This window comes from Lissotriton helveticus, chromosome 1_1 (genome assembly GCF_964261635.1).
Source record: "Lissotriton helveticus chromosome 1_1, aLisHel1.1, whole genome shotgun sequence".
NCBI classification, from domain to species: Eukaryota; Metazoa; Chordata; class Amphibia; order Caudata; family Salamandridae; genus Lissotriton; species Lissotriton helveticus.
The window spans coordinates 1782402659-1782417473 of record NC_136057.1 but is presented as its reverse complement, the minus strand read 5'-3'; the positions used below and the strand labels follow the sequence as shown (position 1 = coordinate 1782417473).

At 43.5% G+C, this 14815-nt stretch overlaps 1 protein-coding gene across 2 annotated transcripts in view; it reads right to left on the bottom strand.

Annotated features, from left to right (window-relative positions):
- Window positions 1–809: 809 nt before the first annotated feature.
- Window positions 810–14815, bottom strand: part of LUC7L2 (LUC7 like 2, pre-mRNA splicing factor) — a 331681-nt gene continuing 317675 nt past the window's right edge. For both annotated transcript variants that reach the window (XM_078640346.1, XM_078640339.1), the window contains one exon: window positions 810–1244. In XM_078640346.1, coding sequence (XP_078496472.1) covers window positions 1064–1244 — 181 coding nt within the window. In that variant the 3' untranslated portion in view covers window positions 810–1063. The remainder of the gene's footprint in view (window positions 1245–14815) is intronic.

Sequence of the window (14815 nt, the reverse complement as noted above, 5' to 3'; positions counted from 1 at the left end):
ACATTGGCTCCCTGTCCAAAAGAGATCTGTTTTTAAGGTATGCGGCCTCTCCTTTAGAGCATTTAGAGGTGAGGGGCCAGCATATCTTTATAATAAACTTTTTAAACAAGTACATGAACGTAACCTAAGATCTAATGACCTAGCCCTCCTGAAGACTCCGCGTATCAGGCTAACCCGTACAGGCGGCAGAGCCTTTTCATACATCACCCCCAAATATTGGAACTCTTTACTGATTGCTCTGCGGCAATCTAGCACCTATATGATCTTCAGTAAACAACTAAAAACATTCTTATTTTGAGTCGGTCATGGTATAACACGTTCTGTTTATGTCTGCCGGATTTCCATTGGTAAAGCGCTGAGAAGCCCCTGGGTGAGTCATGCGCTATAAAATAACATAACAAATGCTTTCTTTTTAGGGGTGGGGGAAGCATGCCCTGTGTGTGAGAATAATTTAGCTGGCATGCACATCGCTTCCTGTTTAAATAGCCTCAAAGTCCTTTTGCAAGTACTTCTTAAATCGACAGAAAGCAGAGAATGTTGGAGAAGCGGTAGGCAGCAAATATGGTACTGCATCAAATGCAACACTGAAGTAGGCAATAGGAGTCACTGCTGCAGCAAATTACTTTGCATGCAGATGCAACACTGTTGCAGCAATTAGCACTTCTGTAGAAAAGGTTATGTCAAGCATGCTATGGATACTCAAAATGTTTAACACAGGCTTCAAATAAACAAACAAGTACTGGATTCTCGTGGTAAAAGATGACTCCCACGGGTGAGAGACACCCTTATGTTTGCATACAACGACAAAGTGTTTTAAAACAGGCTTTTATTCCACAAGGAAGGAAATACAGTAAAGAACAAGTGATGAGGCACAAAAGAAAGTGAGAATAAAATCCAAATGGCTCCACCCACCCGTACCCCCCCCTCTCCACCGTGGTCACGCAAGTTAAGATATATCAGTTCTGGTTCTGTATACACTCCTTCACGTCCCAAGACAACAGAAAGAGGCCAGACCTCCTCCTTCCCACACACTACTCTCCTGCCAGGGCAGCAGCCACCTGTCTCACTTGGATTTCGAACTACGATCTATACTGCGGTCCCGGCTTCTCTTGTGACTACGACTTCGGCTGCGGGAGCGTGACCTGTGGGTGCGTCGCTTCTCCCGTGACTTGGAGCGGGTTCTCCTCTTTCGATCTCTGGAGGACGATCTTGAGCGGTGCCTTCGGCGGTCTCGAGAACGAGATCTAGGTACAGCAAAAGGGAACCACAGTATAAAAACAATGTTTGACACACATGCATTGCAAGCAATAGCACCGTGCAGTTAAAGAAAATGTTACCTGTAACTGGTTCTCAACATGAATATAACCCAAAGATTCATAAACTTTCAGTGCCCGACATCTGCTACATAATATTGGATATTTAAAAACGCTTCACTCGGTCAACTGCACATACAATGCCCACAAAGACTTGTATTATCTACAGAAATCCGAGCGAAAACGTTCAGCAGCTTGTGTGTGGAGGCTGTGGTACTTTTGCTAATATTTTAGGAAATTAAAGCTACTATTCCTGAAGAGTAATATCGTCTCCCGTGTGCAATTGAAGAGCTCTACAGAATATGAGGTTGAGACCAGAATGCCCTCTGTTTAAGTGCTTTCACAGTTTTTTGGTGGCGCTTGTGCTGTACTTGAAAAAAATCTATTGTTTTGACTATAAACTTATAAGGGACTTACATTCCACCTCTTCTCTTTCCTGGCTTCTCATCGGTTCCTGTGTGTGCTACTTTTCCCCCATTTCTATTGTCTGTAGCATATTCTTCTGCATTTACCAATGCTTGTTCCTAGTCTGCTTCGCTTAGCAGTTTCCCGTCTGCTTTGGTGGAACACATTTTTCATACAGATTTGCATTTTACTCTTACAGCATATTTAACAATGTAACACCCAGAGAGATTACGTGATTTGCGTAGAATAACAGCACGTTGCGCCGCGGAGACTCGAACCGCGATCCCCAGCTCTGGTCCTGTGCCACATCCTCTCCACTCCCTTGCTATTTGTCAGGGAGCGCTTTCTTTCTCCCCGACGATGATTAATAAAAACAGCTCATTATTCATCAGATAGGCGAAAATTATGCATTACCATGCTTGTTAAAGCTAGGCACCTCAAGAGCAGATCGAGCTCTGGCCCAAATGTTATGCTCTGAGACTGGGCTAGTGAAAAGTGAATCTGGTGAGGATTGCCAAATTGAGCAGCCAGTGATAAAAATAAGAAAAAGCACTTGCAAAGCCAATACGTCTCGCCATAGTCAGAGCTATTGGCAAGGTGTTTATAACCATGCCGTATACCAGTGTGGCTGCTATTCAACATGGCTAAACGTTAGTGGCGAGGTGTGGGGTAAAGTGGCACAGGTTTTTTTTAAGCAAAGTTTTATATAGCGCAAAGTTGAACGGAAGGAATGGGTATCAGAGCGCTTTACACGAGTACCAGTTTCATTACATGAGGCACAACTGGTTGGTGTTGTGTGGGTAGGTTGGAGTAAAGTGGAATGGGGAAGGTTGGTTTAGAGTAGTGTGAAGTGGGGTAGATAGGGGTGGAGTGGGGTAGATTGATTCAGGGTAGACTGTGTGGAGTGGGGTAGATTATAGTGGGGTGTATTGGCGTAGAGTGAGGTGAACTGGAGTGGTGTAGATTTGGGTGAACTGGGGCAGATAGGAGTAGACTTAAGTGCAGTGAATTAGAGTGTAGTAGAGTGGGGTAGATTTGAGTAGGGGAGACTGGAGTAGGGGAGACTGCAGTGGAATAGAAAAGGGTAGTGTGGAGTGGGGTAGACTGCAGTAGAGTGGGGGTAGATTAGGGAGGAAAACGACAGCCAGCTAGGAAAGATGCACTTTGTGGAGTGGCTCAACAAAAAAAAAAAAAAAAAAAGTAGGTTCCAAACGTGCGCGCATTGTAAGTACACAAATACTTGGGCCATGTTCTAGGTGAGGGTCACATGCAAGAAGAGAGAAGTGCAGACCACAGAACTGACCAGCAGGAAGCAAGCAATTGAGAATGGCTTTGAAGACCTCCAATGGTAAGCAATGGGAAGACTCCAAGCACACCAACAGTTATCAGAATGTCTTGTGTATGCTTTTTAGGTCTCGACTAGCGAAGGCTGCGCTTGCGCAGTCTCGCTGGCGAGATCTTATGTTTTCCAGAGTGGGGATTGAACCCGCCCCTCTTCTCCATTGGCTGGCCTTCTAAATGCTGGCCAGCCATTGGAGAAGAGGTTTGTCCTTTAATTTAAGCCCGTCTTTTTCAGATTGAGGGGCGTGATTTTTAGTTTCTTTCTCTCCTCTTCCAGCCACTGGGAAGAGGAGAGAAAGAAACACACGCCCCCCCCCCCAGTCTGAAAATGACAGGGCTTTTCTGAGAGTCATTTCTGCTTGACCGCCGCCGGAAGAAGTAGAGAAGCTGCCGGTGCGGGGCTCCCGTGGTTAAGGGAGAGCCCTGCAGACGCCCCTGGTGCAGCCCGACGGCGAGGCACATTGCCGGTGCCTGCCCCCACCGCGGGAGAAGCAAGGGAGAATGTCTGAGTCCTCCGCCCCAGCCGGTGAGTGCTCGCTTTTCTTGCCTCTGCCCCCCGTTTGTGCTCGCTTTTCTTGCCTCTGCCCCCTGTTTGTGTTCACTTTTCTTGCCTCTGCCCCCTGTTTGTGCTCGCTTTTCTTGCCTCTGCCCCCTGTTTGTGATCGCTTTTCTTGCCTCTGCCCCCTGTTTGTGATCGCTTTTCTTGCCTCTGTTCCCTGGTTATTCCAGTTTTCTTGCCTTCTACCCTGGCTAGTGCTGGCTCGTAGATGTCTCCGTACCACCAGCCGCACCTAGTCTCCCTCGGGATCCGCCCTCCTCCTACGCCATCTTCTTGTCCCCGTTCGGTGTGTGTGTGTGTGCGTCTCTTTTGCTTCTGCACACACTGTGGAGTCCAATATTGGCTCCTTTGCTCTGCCTGCTTTTACTACGCGCCGTTCCCCTTTCTTACCTGTGGTGGGACGGGGTCCTTGGTTTGCTGCTGGCGGACGCCATCTTTGTTCTTCAGCCAGAGGTTTGGAGATGTCGCTGAAGGGTGAGAACCATGGCGTATGTGGGAAGTACTAGAATCACAGCGGAAGTTTGGAAGTTCCACAGCTGTCCGCAACTACACTTGAGCCCATCTTTCTGCTTTTGCTCCGGTGAGACGCCCCCTCATGCTTTCCTTTAACTTTGTTTTTCTTACCTCTGTTCCCTGACTGTGATCATTTTTTTTCTTGCCTCTGTTCCCTGGTTGTGCTCATTTTTTTGCCTGTGTTCCCTGGTTGTGATCGTTTTTCTTGCCTGTGTTCCCTGGTTGTGATCGCTTCTCTTGCCTCTGTTCCCTGGTTGTGCTTGCTTTTCTTGCCTCTGTTCCCTGGTTGTGATTGTTTTTTCTGTGTGGCTCTCTGTGTGTGTGTGGCTCTCTGTGTGTGTGTGGCTCTCTCTGTGTGTGTGGCTCTCTCTGTGTGTGTGGCTCTCTCTGTGTGTGTGTGTGGCTCTCTGCGTGTGTGTGTGGCTCTCTGCGTGTGTGTGTGGCTCTCTGCATGTGTGTGTGGCTCTCTGCATGTGTGTGTGGCTCTCTGCATGTGTGTGTGTGTGGCTCTCTGCATGTGTGTGTGTGTGGCTCTCTGCATGTGTGTGTGGCTCTCTGCGTGTGTGTGTGTGTGTGGCTCTCTGCGTGTGTTGCTCTCTGTGTGTGTGTGGCTCTGTGTCCGCTAATACTCTCTACTACTCTCTAATGCTCACCTATTGCCATTGTAACGGACAATACATTTTTTAATGCTTTAAAAAAAACAAAAAATGAAAAAAATGCCATTTGCAATGCCAATAGCTCTAACTTTAACAAAGACGAGACCATTGCATTGTAAATGCTTGTTCTACATGAGACCTAAAAAGTCTTTTATGCTTTACACTGTCTCGCTTGACCTCAGTGGTACATGTGACTGGTTACCAACTTATTGTAAGTACAGAGAAGCAGCCAGTTGGCTAAAGACTGTCAACAAGCGTACGATGTATTGCATTTTATAAATGAGATCTACAGTGATTTACTTATCTTTAAAAAATGTCATATTGCTGGTTTCCCTCAAGAGATTAGTGTCCATTTTAAGAAAATAAACCCTTTTAATAAATTGATGTTGGGCTACCCAGGATTGAGTACATGGTTTTATGAAGAAACCTAACTTGACCTAATTAAGATTGTGACATTGTTACATGGTGCGGTCTCAAAACAATGCCACATGATATCCACTTTCGTAAACTAACCGTATGGCTTTGTGACTTACAGGAATTTTTTTTTAGTTTAGACTTTTTGTAACAACATGTATATGACTAACTTAAAAAGTAAACTAACCACTGTCTTGTTTAAACACACAAAAGAAATTAAAGACAATTTTCTAGCAGGAAGGACGAGCATTAAAGCTTAGAACATATATAGAAAAAATGTGTACCGTCTCTCTACGGCTGCAGGCTGAGCAGGGTATCCCATAAGACCGCTCTAAGCAGTTGGTCTACTGTCCATTATGATGTGCTCATCAAAGAAGCCCGCCAGAAATGAGTTATAAAGCCCCCCAATCTCATGCTATTCCAAGGAAAAGTGTGTTTTGTTCATGAATTGAGAAACTCTTCCTATGAAGGAGAACCACTATTACAGGTATTAAATGTTTTTCTCAGCCACTGGATCTTTGCTGGTAAACAGTTAACAAAATAGCAAGCTCCCTCAGTTAAGACAAATCAAAGCTCTAACCTGCAAATTTCGATTTTCTTTTTGACAGCAAAATATGATACATGAAACTAACTATCTCAAGATAAGTAGCATGGATGCAAGTTTTTCTATATTTGTAGCCTATAAAGTTGTAGGCAATAGGCTACTGTTTTTCAAGCGATTCTACCTGTTATCCTACACTATCCTACACTCCCAACTCTGCAACAGTGAAAGTAGAAACCTCAAAGAACAAAACTTAGCCCAGGTAAGAGTATGCGCCTTTTTGCTATAACAGTATGCTCTGTTCTGCAAATAAGCTTCTTCCATTATTAGGCCCTAATTTGTCTCCTCCTTCACCATGCAGGTAATACACTCACCATGCAGTGTATGAAACCTAAGAAGATGTGTACGTTCATCAGAAAACGTTCAGCCTGTATGAAAGCTTTTTAATTGCCTCCTTGTGCGCATCATATTATAACAGAGCCAGGTTTAGTTTTTTTTGTCCTCCACTTACACAATGTACCCAGCAGTGCGTGCAAGCACAGTAAAAGCCAACCCATTCTTCTTGATGTGTACCAGACTTAATCCAGAGGGGTCTGACTTCAGAGTCAGACCTGCCTGGAGTGTTTTCTGTCCATCTGCACAGAATTGGGCGCTACTCAATTATTCCATACTCATTCCTTATTGCAATGTTCCAACTTGACCCCTCAGAGCTTTTTTCCCCTTATCAGAGTAGGTCTAGGAAACTAGCATAGCAAGGACGAGACTGTTGCATGGAACCAGCCCTTACATACCTAAGCGCAAATATATCTCTGTGAAAAGGAAAGCTGAATGATCTGGGCTGATGAGCTAAGTAGATTTATGAATAATTGTGCAACCTATACATGGTGCAAAGAGTAGCCATCACAAATTTGCAGGGATTCCGGACATATCGTTAGCATACACATCAAAGCATAATGGTGCCAACACCCGGTAAATTATCACTGGCAATATCATAATGGTGGCTGTGGTTTTGAAATCCGAAAAATATCTTTTTATCATAGCATGCATATTGGGATGGAAAAGGGATGGGGGGGGGGGTTCTAACATTAGTTTAATCAAATCTCATTTTTAATACCGGAGCTACTGGTTATCAGGTACACATCTTCGAGTTCAACAGAGCACATCCAGTCACCTTGACTCATACGAAAGAGGATAGAGAGCCATCACCCACAACTGTTCCTTTTTTTTATCCATCTTTTCGGAGGTCTCAAATCTAGAACGGGTGCGAATTATTGTTTTACTCGTCTTTCTTTGAGTATATCATTTTGTTCTTGTCAATATTTGGTGCTCTTTCAACAGCATGGAGCTTTCCTCCATTCTGAGGAAGTGGAAATGTTTGTAGTTCAATTTCAGTAGTTTTCTTACAAATGTGAAAAAGCCAGTCTTGGAGTGTACTGACTTTAGAGTGTACACATACGTCCTAGGCGACGCTTTGCCAAGTGCCATGATAGGACCCCCCCTCCCCTCTCCATAGGAGTGATTGACAGCAAGGGTGGATTATGGAATTTACTGATCATGCTGGATAGGGCTTCACCTGCTGCTTTGGGAGATTCTGATTTCTAGCTCTACAGATTCTTCTTTGCCTCTCCTGGGATTGCAGACGATATTGAATCCTTTGCTATTGAGGCAGGGCGTCATGATGATAATAGACACATGTTTATAACACCCTTTGTGTGTAGCAAAGAAAACAGGAATTCTGTTTTTTTCTCTAGCCCTACTGCCTTCATGGAATGTATTATTTATTTACGTTATCTACAAATATTTCTATAGCCGCACAGCACAGTATTTGAGTACTTTTCAAAGAACTAGAATTACATATGCTTTATGTAAGATAAGTTTTAAAATACAATTACTTTTGGCATAAACAAAGGAGGTAGAGAGAAAAGAAGGAGAAATGTAAAGGGTGAAGGATTGTAATAAGGTAGATGGATCATCAAGAGGAAGAGGATAATGGTGGGGGTGGAGGAACCAGAGGGTAAGCAGAACATGATAATCACAGGAGAAGGTTAAGGCAAGCGATCTGTTAATCAGTCAACTACTAAGAAGTTGAAGCCAGTCATCCCCGAGAGGACGAGTATCAGAGTCTGATAGAACACTGCTTAAAGGGCTCTGGACAGGAAGGTCTTGGTTATTTCCAGAAGGACAGGAGGTCTAATCCATTCTTAGTTTGGTTAGTAGAGTTCCTTAAGGAGGGTGGGTGCACACCAAGAGAAGGTGTGTCATTGGACAAGCGGAAATCTGAATTTCATGGATTCAAGTGTATGAGGCCTTGTATTGGGGTATTTTGGAGCGTACCTGAAATTGTCATAAGATTAAGTAATTGGCTCGGTTTGTCTGCATGACACAGCAAATCCGAACAGTATCCAAGCTTCTAATGGGAGTCAGTTGAGGTCGAATAACATTCGTGTGATGTGAGCACACTCTTCTCTGTGACTAATCAAGTGGAGGAGAAAATAACTAGTTTTACGGGCAACAGGGGATATAGACTGAAAGACTAACCAGATGATTGTATCAGTGTCGATTCTGGAGAGAAGGAGCTCATTCGCAGCTGATTTGAGCTTATTTGTAGAGAGAAGCTATATAATTCTTATCACTTAGCAAAGGTGAAAATGTGCAGTCTGTGAAGATTTGTTCACATAAGGAACTAATAAGGAAGCCAAGAGATTTAACTGTAGCAGAGGGTACGGTGAGAGGCTGAATTTCATAAGTTTCTTGAAGAGGTCTGGTTTGATCCTTTTTTTGGATTTGAGAGGTACAATTAAAAAGGCAGTTTTATGAGGATTTAATTTCAGGCAATTTTCCGTCGCCTGGTAAATATCCATTCCATGTCACTTTGGAGTGTAGGTATACCTAGTTTTGAAGAGAGTTTTAAATAGAGTTGAGTGTCGTCTAAATTGGGCCCTTTCAAATTAAATTAGACCAATTTGCAAAGCGGGGCAGAATGGTTACTCAGTCCTCCTTTTTTCAAGTGCCTTTGGATACAAGGCATCTGTGATAAGGTGGACATGATATCCGCCACATTTGTGAAAGAATAACCCATCCGCCAAGCTCAAAATATGGCCTTAAGTCTTCCAATAAGAGGCCAAGGGATACCACATACAAATTGGAAAGAAATGAAGATAGGATTGAGACTTGCAGAACACCATAAGATATTTGGTCATGCCAGGATGTGGAGTTACAAAAGGTGACAAGCGGCAAACATCTGGTGAGGAAGAATCTGAACCAACAGAGTTTAAGGCCCACTCTGTTCCAAAGTAGATATGCTTCTCGTGACAGCTGTTTTGCTATTGTTCCTATTTGTTTCTGTACAGAATATAGAGCTGTCATATTGTCTGTCCTTATCTTGACATCCAGATGTGAGATCAGTGACAAGAAGTCCATGGCTAGACTGACTTCCCTTAGTTTCAGTATGTTTAAGTGCAGCTTTTGTACTTGAGCAGTTAAGAGGTCACTTGTGGACAGGTACTTCAAACGTGTTCTCCAGCCTTGCATTGAGGCTTCTGTTAACTAAAACCAGGTTTGTACTTTGTAAAGATTCTGCCCTGTATATACATTTTCTTTGTTCATACACCAAGTCAGAGCTTGCTTCATTTATATGGTTATTTGAATGAAGACGTCTCATTGGCATGTGACCTGCTCCACTATATGTCTAGTTGCTCTTGCAAGGTTATCATTCGTAGAGAATAACTTCTGTAGGATTAACAGACTGCAAGAGGCCACCAGTCAAATAAGTTTTTTTAAGTGCTACGTAAGATTGTGTGTTGATGTCCTGGACCAGTTTCTTCAATCTTTCTTCAATCCCTGGGACGGATAAGCCTTCCAAACATCAGTAAAGAGGTTTAATCAATAAAGAGGTTTGCCCCGAGAAATCAGCTATGATTGTATTTAATGTAATTTGTTCACTTGTTTTAATGCCAAAATGATACTTTCTGGCATTTTTATAAACTTGAAAGGACAAGACAGTTCACTAATTCAATGCCTTATTGGTGAATTTCGATGTCAGACTGGCTTTAATGAGGTGAAATCTGTGCCCAAACAGTGTTGCCGTGTAAAAATGACAAAATAGTGAAGTAATACTATCAAAATGCACCACATTACATCACGAGTTGCCTTTTGCAGCCACATAAACTGGTCCTCCCCTGCTGCATAATTCAGCGACCCTGCATATAACATAAGACCAGCAGTATATTCGATCCTAGATCTTTAGTTCTTCCTAACTGCAATATTTGTTAGTCCACACCAAAGACTCTGTAGGCCACAATGCAGTCAGCAGCCATTAGGGCGTAGTTGTGAACAGTGTAAGAGTTGCAGTGGCATTGGCCATAGGTGTGTGAGGGGCATTCTACGTCCTAACTGTGGTGTTTTTTTTTTTATAGAACCAAGCAGATGGTAGAGGGGGGCCATTTTCCTTGATTGACCTATGGCCGATGGCACCCTTGCTATGCCACTTTTCAATCACTCACTTGCTCATTAGAAGTTAAGAACAATTTTTACGCCCCACCACACTTTTAAATTTCACCAGTCGCCATTGCTGTTCACCACTCCTAATATGGTGAGTTGCAAGTAGCAGGAGGACATTAGATATAGTTTGTCCGATTTGTGCTTCGTCAGGCCTGAAAATTCACAGAGTAATGATGAATAGTGGCCATGTGGTAGACAACCAAGCAGCAGCTTTGCAGGTCTCTAACCAACCGGATTTGGCCTAGAAAACATGGTTTCACCTTTTTTTATGCGAGTAGAATGCACACTAAGAATCAACAGTAATGCTGCGCTTGTGAAATCTGGTTGTATTTTATAAGCTTATAAAATTGGGTGGTCAAGGTACAGTTGGGCAAACTGCTTGATTTTGTTGACGAACATGGTAAGTTCAGCATATATTATATAATGCCCTTTTAAAACCTCAAGTATGTAAAGTTCTTTCTTCTACTGATTGTGGTTCTGGGTTGGGGGCGGCAAATTAATAGACTGGTTGACATTAAAAGGACAGTTGACTTGGCAAGAAACAAGGATGTGTTTTCATACTTGGATAAAAGGTTCTTTAATGGAAAAAATGTGCAGCTCGCTTATTTGAAGGAGAGAAGTACTGGCTACCAGGAAAGTCACATTCCAGGAGAGAAACTGCAGCAGAAATGAATGCTTGGCTCAAATGGAGGCCCATACATCAAGTAAAGCTAATATTCATGTACAATCAAAGGAATTATAGTAATCTAAGAAAAGTACCCTCCTAAACATTTTCCTTGAATGATTTAATAGAAGGACGTTTAAAGATGGACTGATGTGCTTTCTGTAAGTAGACCGCTATTGCTGCCAGGTGTATACAAGTCACACCCAGTGAGTGGAGTGGTGTGGCTCACTGGTTAGAGGCAGCAGGCCTGAGAGCAGGAGTCAGCCCGGGACCAGGGTTCAATTCCCGACGCGGCAGGGTCGTGGACCTTGGTCAGCGGACTCGATAATTCTCGCTTCGGTGCTTACTCTAATCAGGGGGTCCACTCGGCAACTCTGGGCATTAGCTTGCCTAATCTCCACAACTGCCCCACCAATTCCGGGGATGCCTGGCTCCACCTTGGGGACTCCCAGCAGGGACCATCCCACAGGGAAAGCCAGGACGGGTTCCCCAGAGTTATACAGCGCCGGGACGCCCCGTTGCTGGGGCAGCTGTGCGCTTTACAAGTATACTACATTTACATTTATTTACCCAAAACACACTTGCCTGCAGCGATTGTCTTCCAATTGTTGTAGAAGGTAGGAACTCTGTCTGCCACAACTGACAGAGGTAGTGTCCCAAAATGAGGAACTCTATGTAGAAAGTCCAAAAGACCCTTATTGGCTTACTAAAATTATCAAAAATGCTCTCTTTTGTGGTAGTGAGTGAGCAGATTAGGCTTATAAGAGCGTAGTGTTAAGCATTTACTGTACACAGGCAAAAAAAAAAAAAAAAAAACAGTTTCTTACCTGTAACTGCAGTTATCCAGTATTGGTATCTTTCATAGATTCACATGCTTGAATCATTTCCAGTCGTTGAAGTGGGAGTCCCACGGTAATATAAATAAAGCAGTAATTAAAAAAACTTCCATAGACTATCATGGAGGCAACCATGCATGTAATAGCCTATCTACCTCCTTTTTAACCCAGCATTGGCATAGCCAATAGGTCTCGCCTTTTGGACCTTATAAGTGTTTAGCCATGCAACACTTGATGTTGTTGCACCAAGGATATTGTGCTGGATGACTAAACACTTATAAGGTCCCAAAGGGCGAGACCTATTGGGTATGCCAATGCTAGTTATTACCTAGTCTGAGACCCATAGTGACCATGTCCTGAAACCAGTCATGCACGAGAATTTAATCTGCAGACCCTAGAGAAGAGGACGCACAAGACTGATGCAACTGGCCACGTTGAACTTTAAAACCCTCACGATCTATATCTAATTCGGCTTATTTCACGTTGCAACAGTTGACTATGGGCGGTAGGGGTGACGGAGGGCATTTGTCACGAGCATGCCTTTAACTGAGGAGTTGGCCCAACGGCTAGGGCGCTCGACCTCGTACCTGGGTTAGAGTCTCGGTAACGACGCTAAAACCTCCTGTGATTCTGGGCAAATCACTTAATCTCCCCGTGCCTAAAATAAATGTGTGTCCGTCCTCATATAACGTAACTGGTGCTATGTAAAGCGCTCTGATACCTGATTCGGTTCTGGTCTAGTTCGCGCTATATAAAAAACTCTGCAAAAAAAACAAAAAACTGCGTCCGTGAAACATTCCTTGCCTCTCGAGGAGACCACACTTCCACAGCCAGCTTTAGGGCGGTGCGACCAGTGCCAGGGCACTGTGTGCTGACTTCGGGGGCACCGTGTTTTCAAATATATTCTGGATGTAAAAGCACCTGCTGCAGCTTCTTTGCCTCCATCCATTTCCAGGCAACAATAAAAATGTCAAAATTACTCTGGTGATTAATGGGTCTGCTGCAGAGAGATCAGAGTTTTGTCTAGTGGAAGTTTTGACTTATCATAAGGTAGCGTAGATGGTTAATATGCTTTCTGCAAGGGCGCCTACCATACAGATCACATAAGTGCATGTAAATAGTTCAGTTTGTTACTGCTTATGTCACAGACATCCTTTTGTTACTTGCACTTTGTAGGTTAAAATCCTAACGTAGAACAGTGACTTATTAACTTATCAAAGAGCAGCCTGCCGACTGCAAGGTATAGGTTAGAACATTGTTTTTTTACCTAGTCTTTCATTATCATTTACATCAAAATAACGCGGATAGGGAATCACGTTCGTATGAATGATGTATGAGGGTATGTTTTTGAGCCTTTCTGATCAGAGTCATTGAATCAAAGCGCTGTTCTCTTTGGAAACACTGCCTTTGGAATAGTTTTCAAATAATTTTAGCAGATTTTGATGAACATTACGTTTTAAATTACACAGATTTCTGTGACTGCAGAAAGCGAGCAAGCTTCTTATTTGTTTTTCGAAATACAGGGCTTTGGCGCCCTTTGTCGCAAACGCTAGGTATGTGCATTCCAAGTGCAAGTTTCTTGGTTCGCACACAAAAGGAAAAAAATAAGCATTTGCCGTGCGGCCACGAAATGAATAAAAAATCGCGAGTGGTGACACGAGTTGTGTGCACGCGCGCAACGGGAAAAGTGCTCTGTACGTGTGCGTAATAGCAAGCTGGCGGCTGGCCTGGGTAGCACTTTTAAACCACCTACTAAATTTCTCGCAAGAGCAGCGCATGCGCTGACTCTAGCGAGACTTAAAAGGACCAAACTTAAATACAACCAATCAGTAACCAGCAACCTCTAGAACCTTCCCAAAAGGCAGAATCCCTCATATTTCCCAGCACGAGTGTGGATAGTAATACTGGAGTGCAAGGGGAGCCTCTCCTGGAAGGAGGGTGGGTTGCATGTGAATCTATGAAAGATAACTATACTGAATAAGGAAAATGCTACTAACCCAGTATGTATCTGTTCTTGGCATATAGAGCTGTAGAGTCATATGCTTTAGCATAGATCGCCATCTGGTGTTGGGTCAGGATGTTTGCACTGTTTTTGTTCGAAGAAGTCATGTAGTCACGAGCTAGGCGACTCCTCCTTTCGGTGATAGTGCGCATGGGCATGGACTCCATCATTAGAATGTTTTGCCATAAAGGGTGTTGATGAAGTTAGTAAAGTTAGTAAAGATAGATGTCCATGTGAATTGTATCGAAGTAACATATCACTGCAACAGGTGAGGGTACCCGTGGAGGTGGGTGCATGAGCTGCTGTGTCTGCTGCGTCTAGTGCACATCTAATGGAGGTATTGGTAACTAGTTTACCTTCCTGAATAAGGTCATTACCCTTAGATTTATATTAGTCAGGCAAATGTTGCATGATTCTTTCTAGCTCATCGTAATGAGCCCCGTCATAACCAGCTAGCAGCAACTGGGCGTTAGCAATGCGTTCGCAATGCACCAGTTGTTTGCTGCCTGTGAATCCACTCTTTTGCTTGAGGCATCAATAAGCTTGGACTCCTGGTCAGAAGGAGGGTCTCTCCTGTGGCTTGTGAGTTAGCCCTCTTGCGTGCATTGGAGACAACAAGAGAGTCTAAGGGCAGCTGATCTTTAAAATAAATAGGATCGGTCTACTCCATAATGAGCAGCCCTGTTAAGGAAGTGGAATATAAGGAGGAGAAGGGTTAGTATCCACATTCTTCTTCCTAAGTGGGATGTGATAGTCCTCTGGTAGGTCAAGTTTCCATTTTTTTTTGGAAGGGTTGCCTGAATATGTCCTGTTATAGGGTTTATCAACAGCTTTTTCTGTTTCGGGTCCAAAGTTGGCACGTTGGACGGAGGTTTTACAAGATTTACAGGAAGTAGTGGTGGTATACAAGGAAGCACATCAATTCTAAAAGATATAACTGGTTTATACTCTATAAGTTCACTAGTGATGGTGCCTCTCAAGGTAACCAGAAAACGACAAGGTAACCAAAAAATGACACCCCACTACCACAGATGTCACCACTGGGAAATTCAAAAGAATTACCCTGTTAAA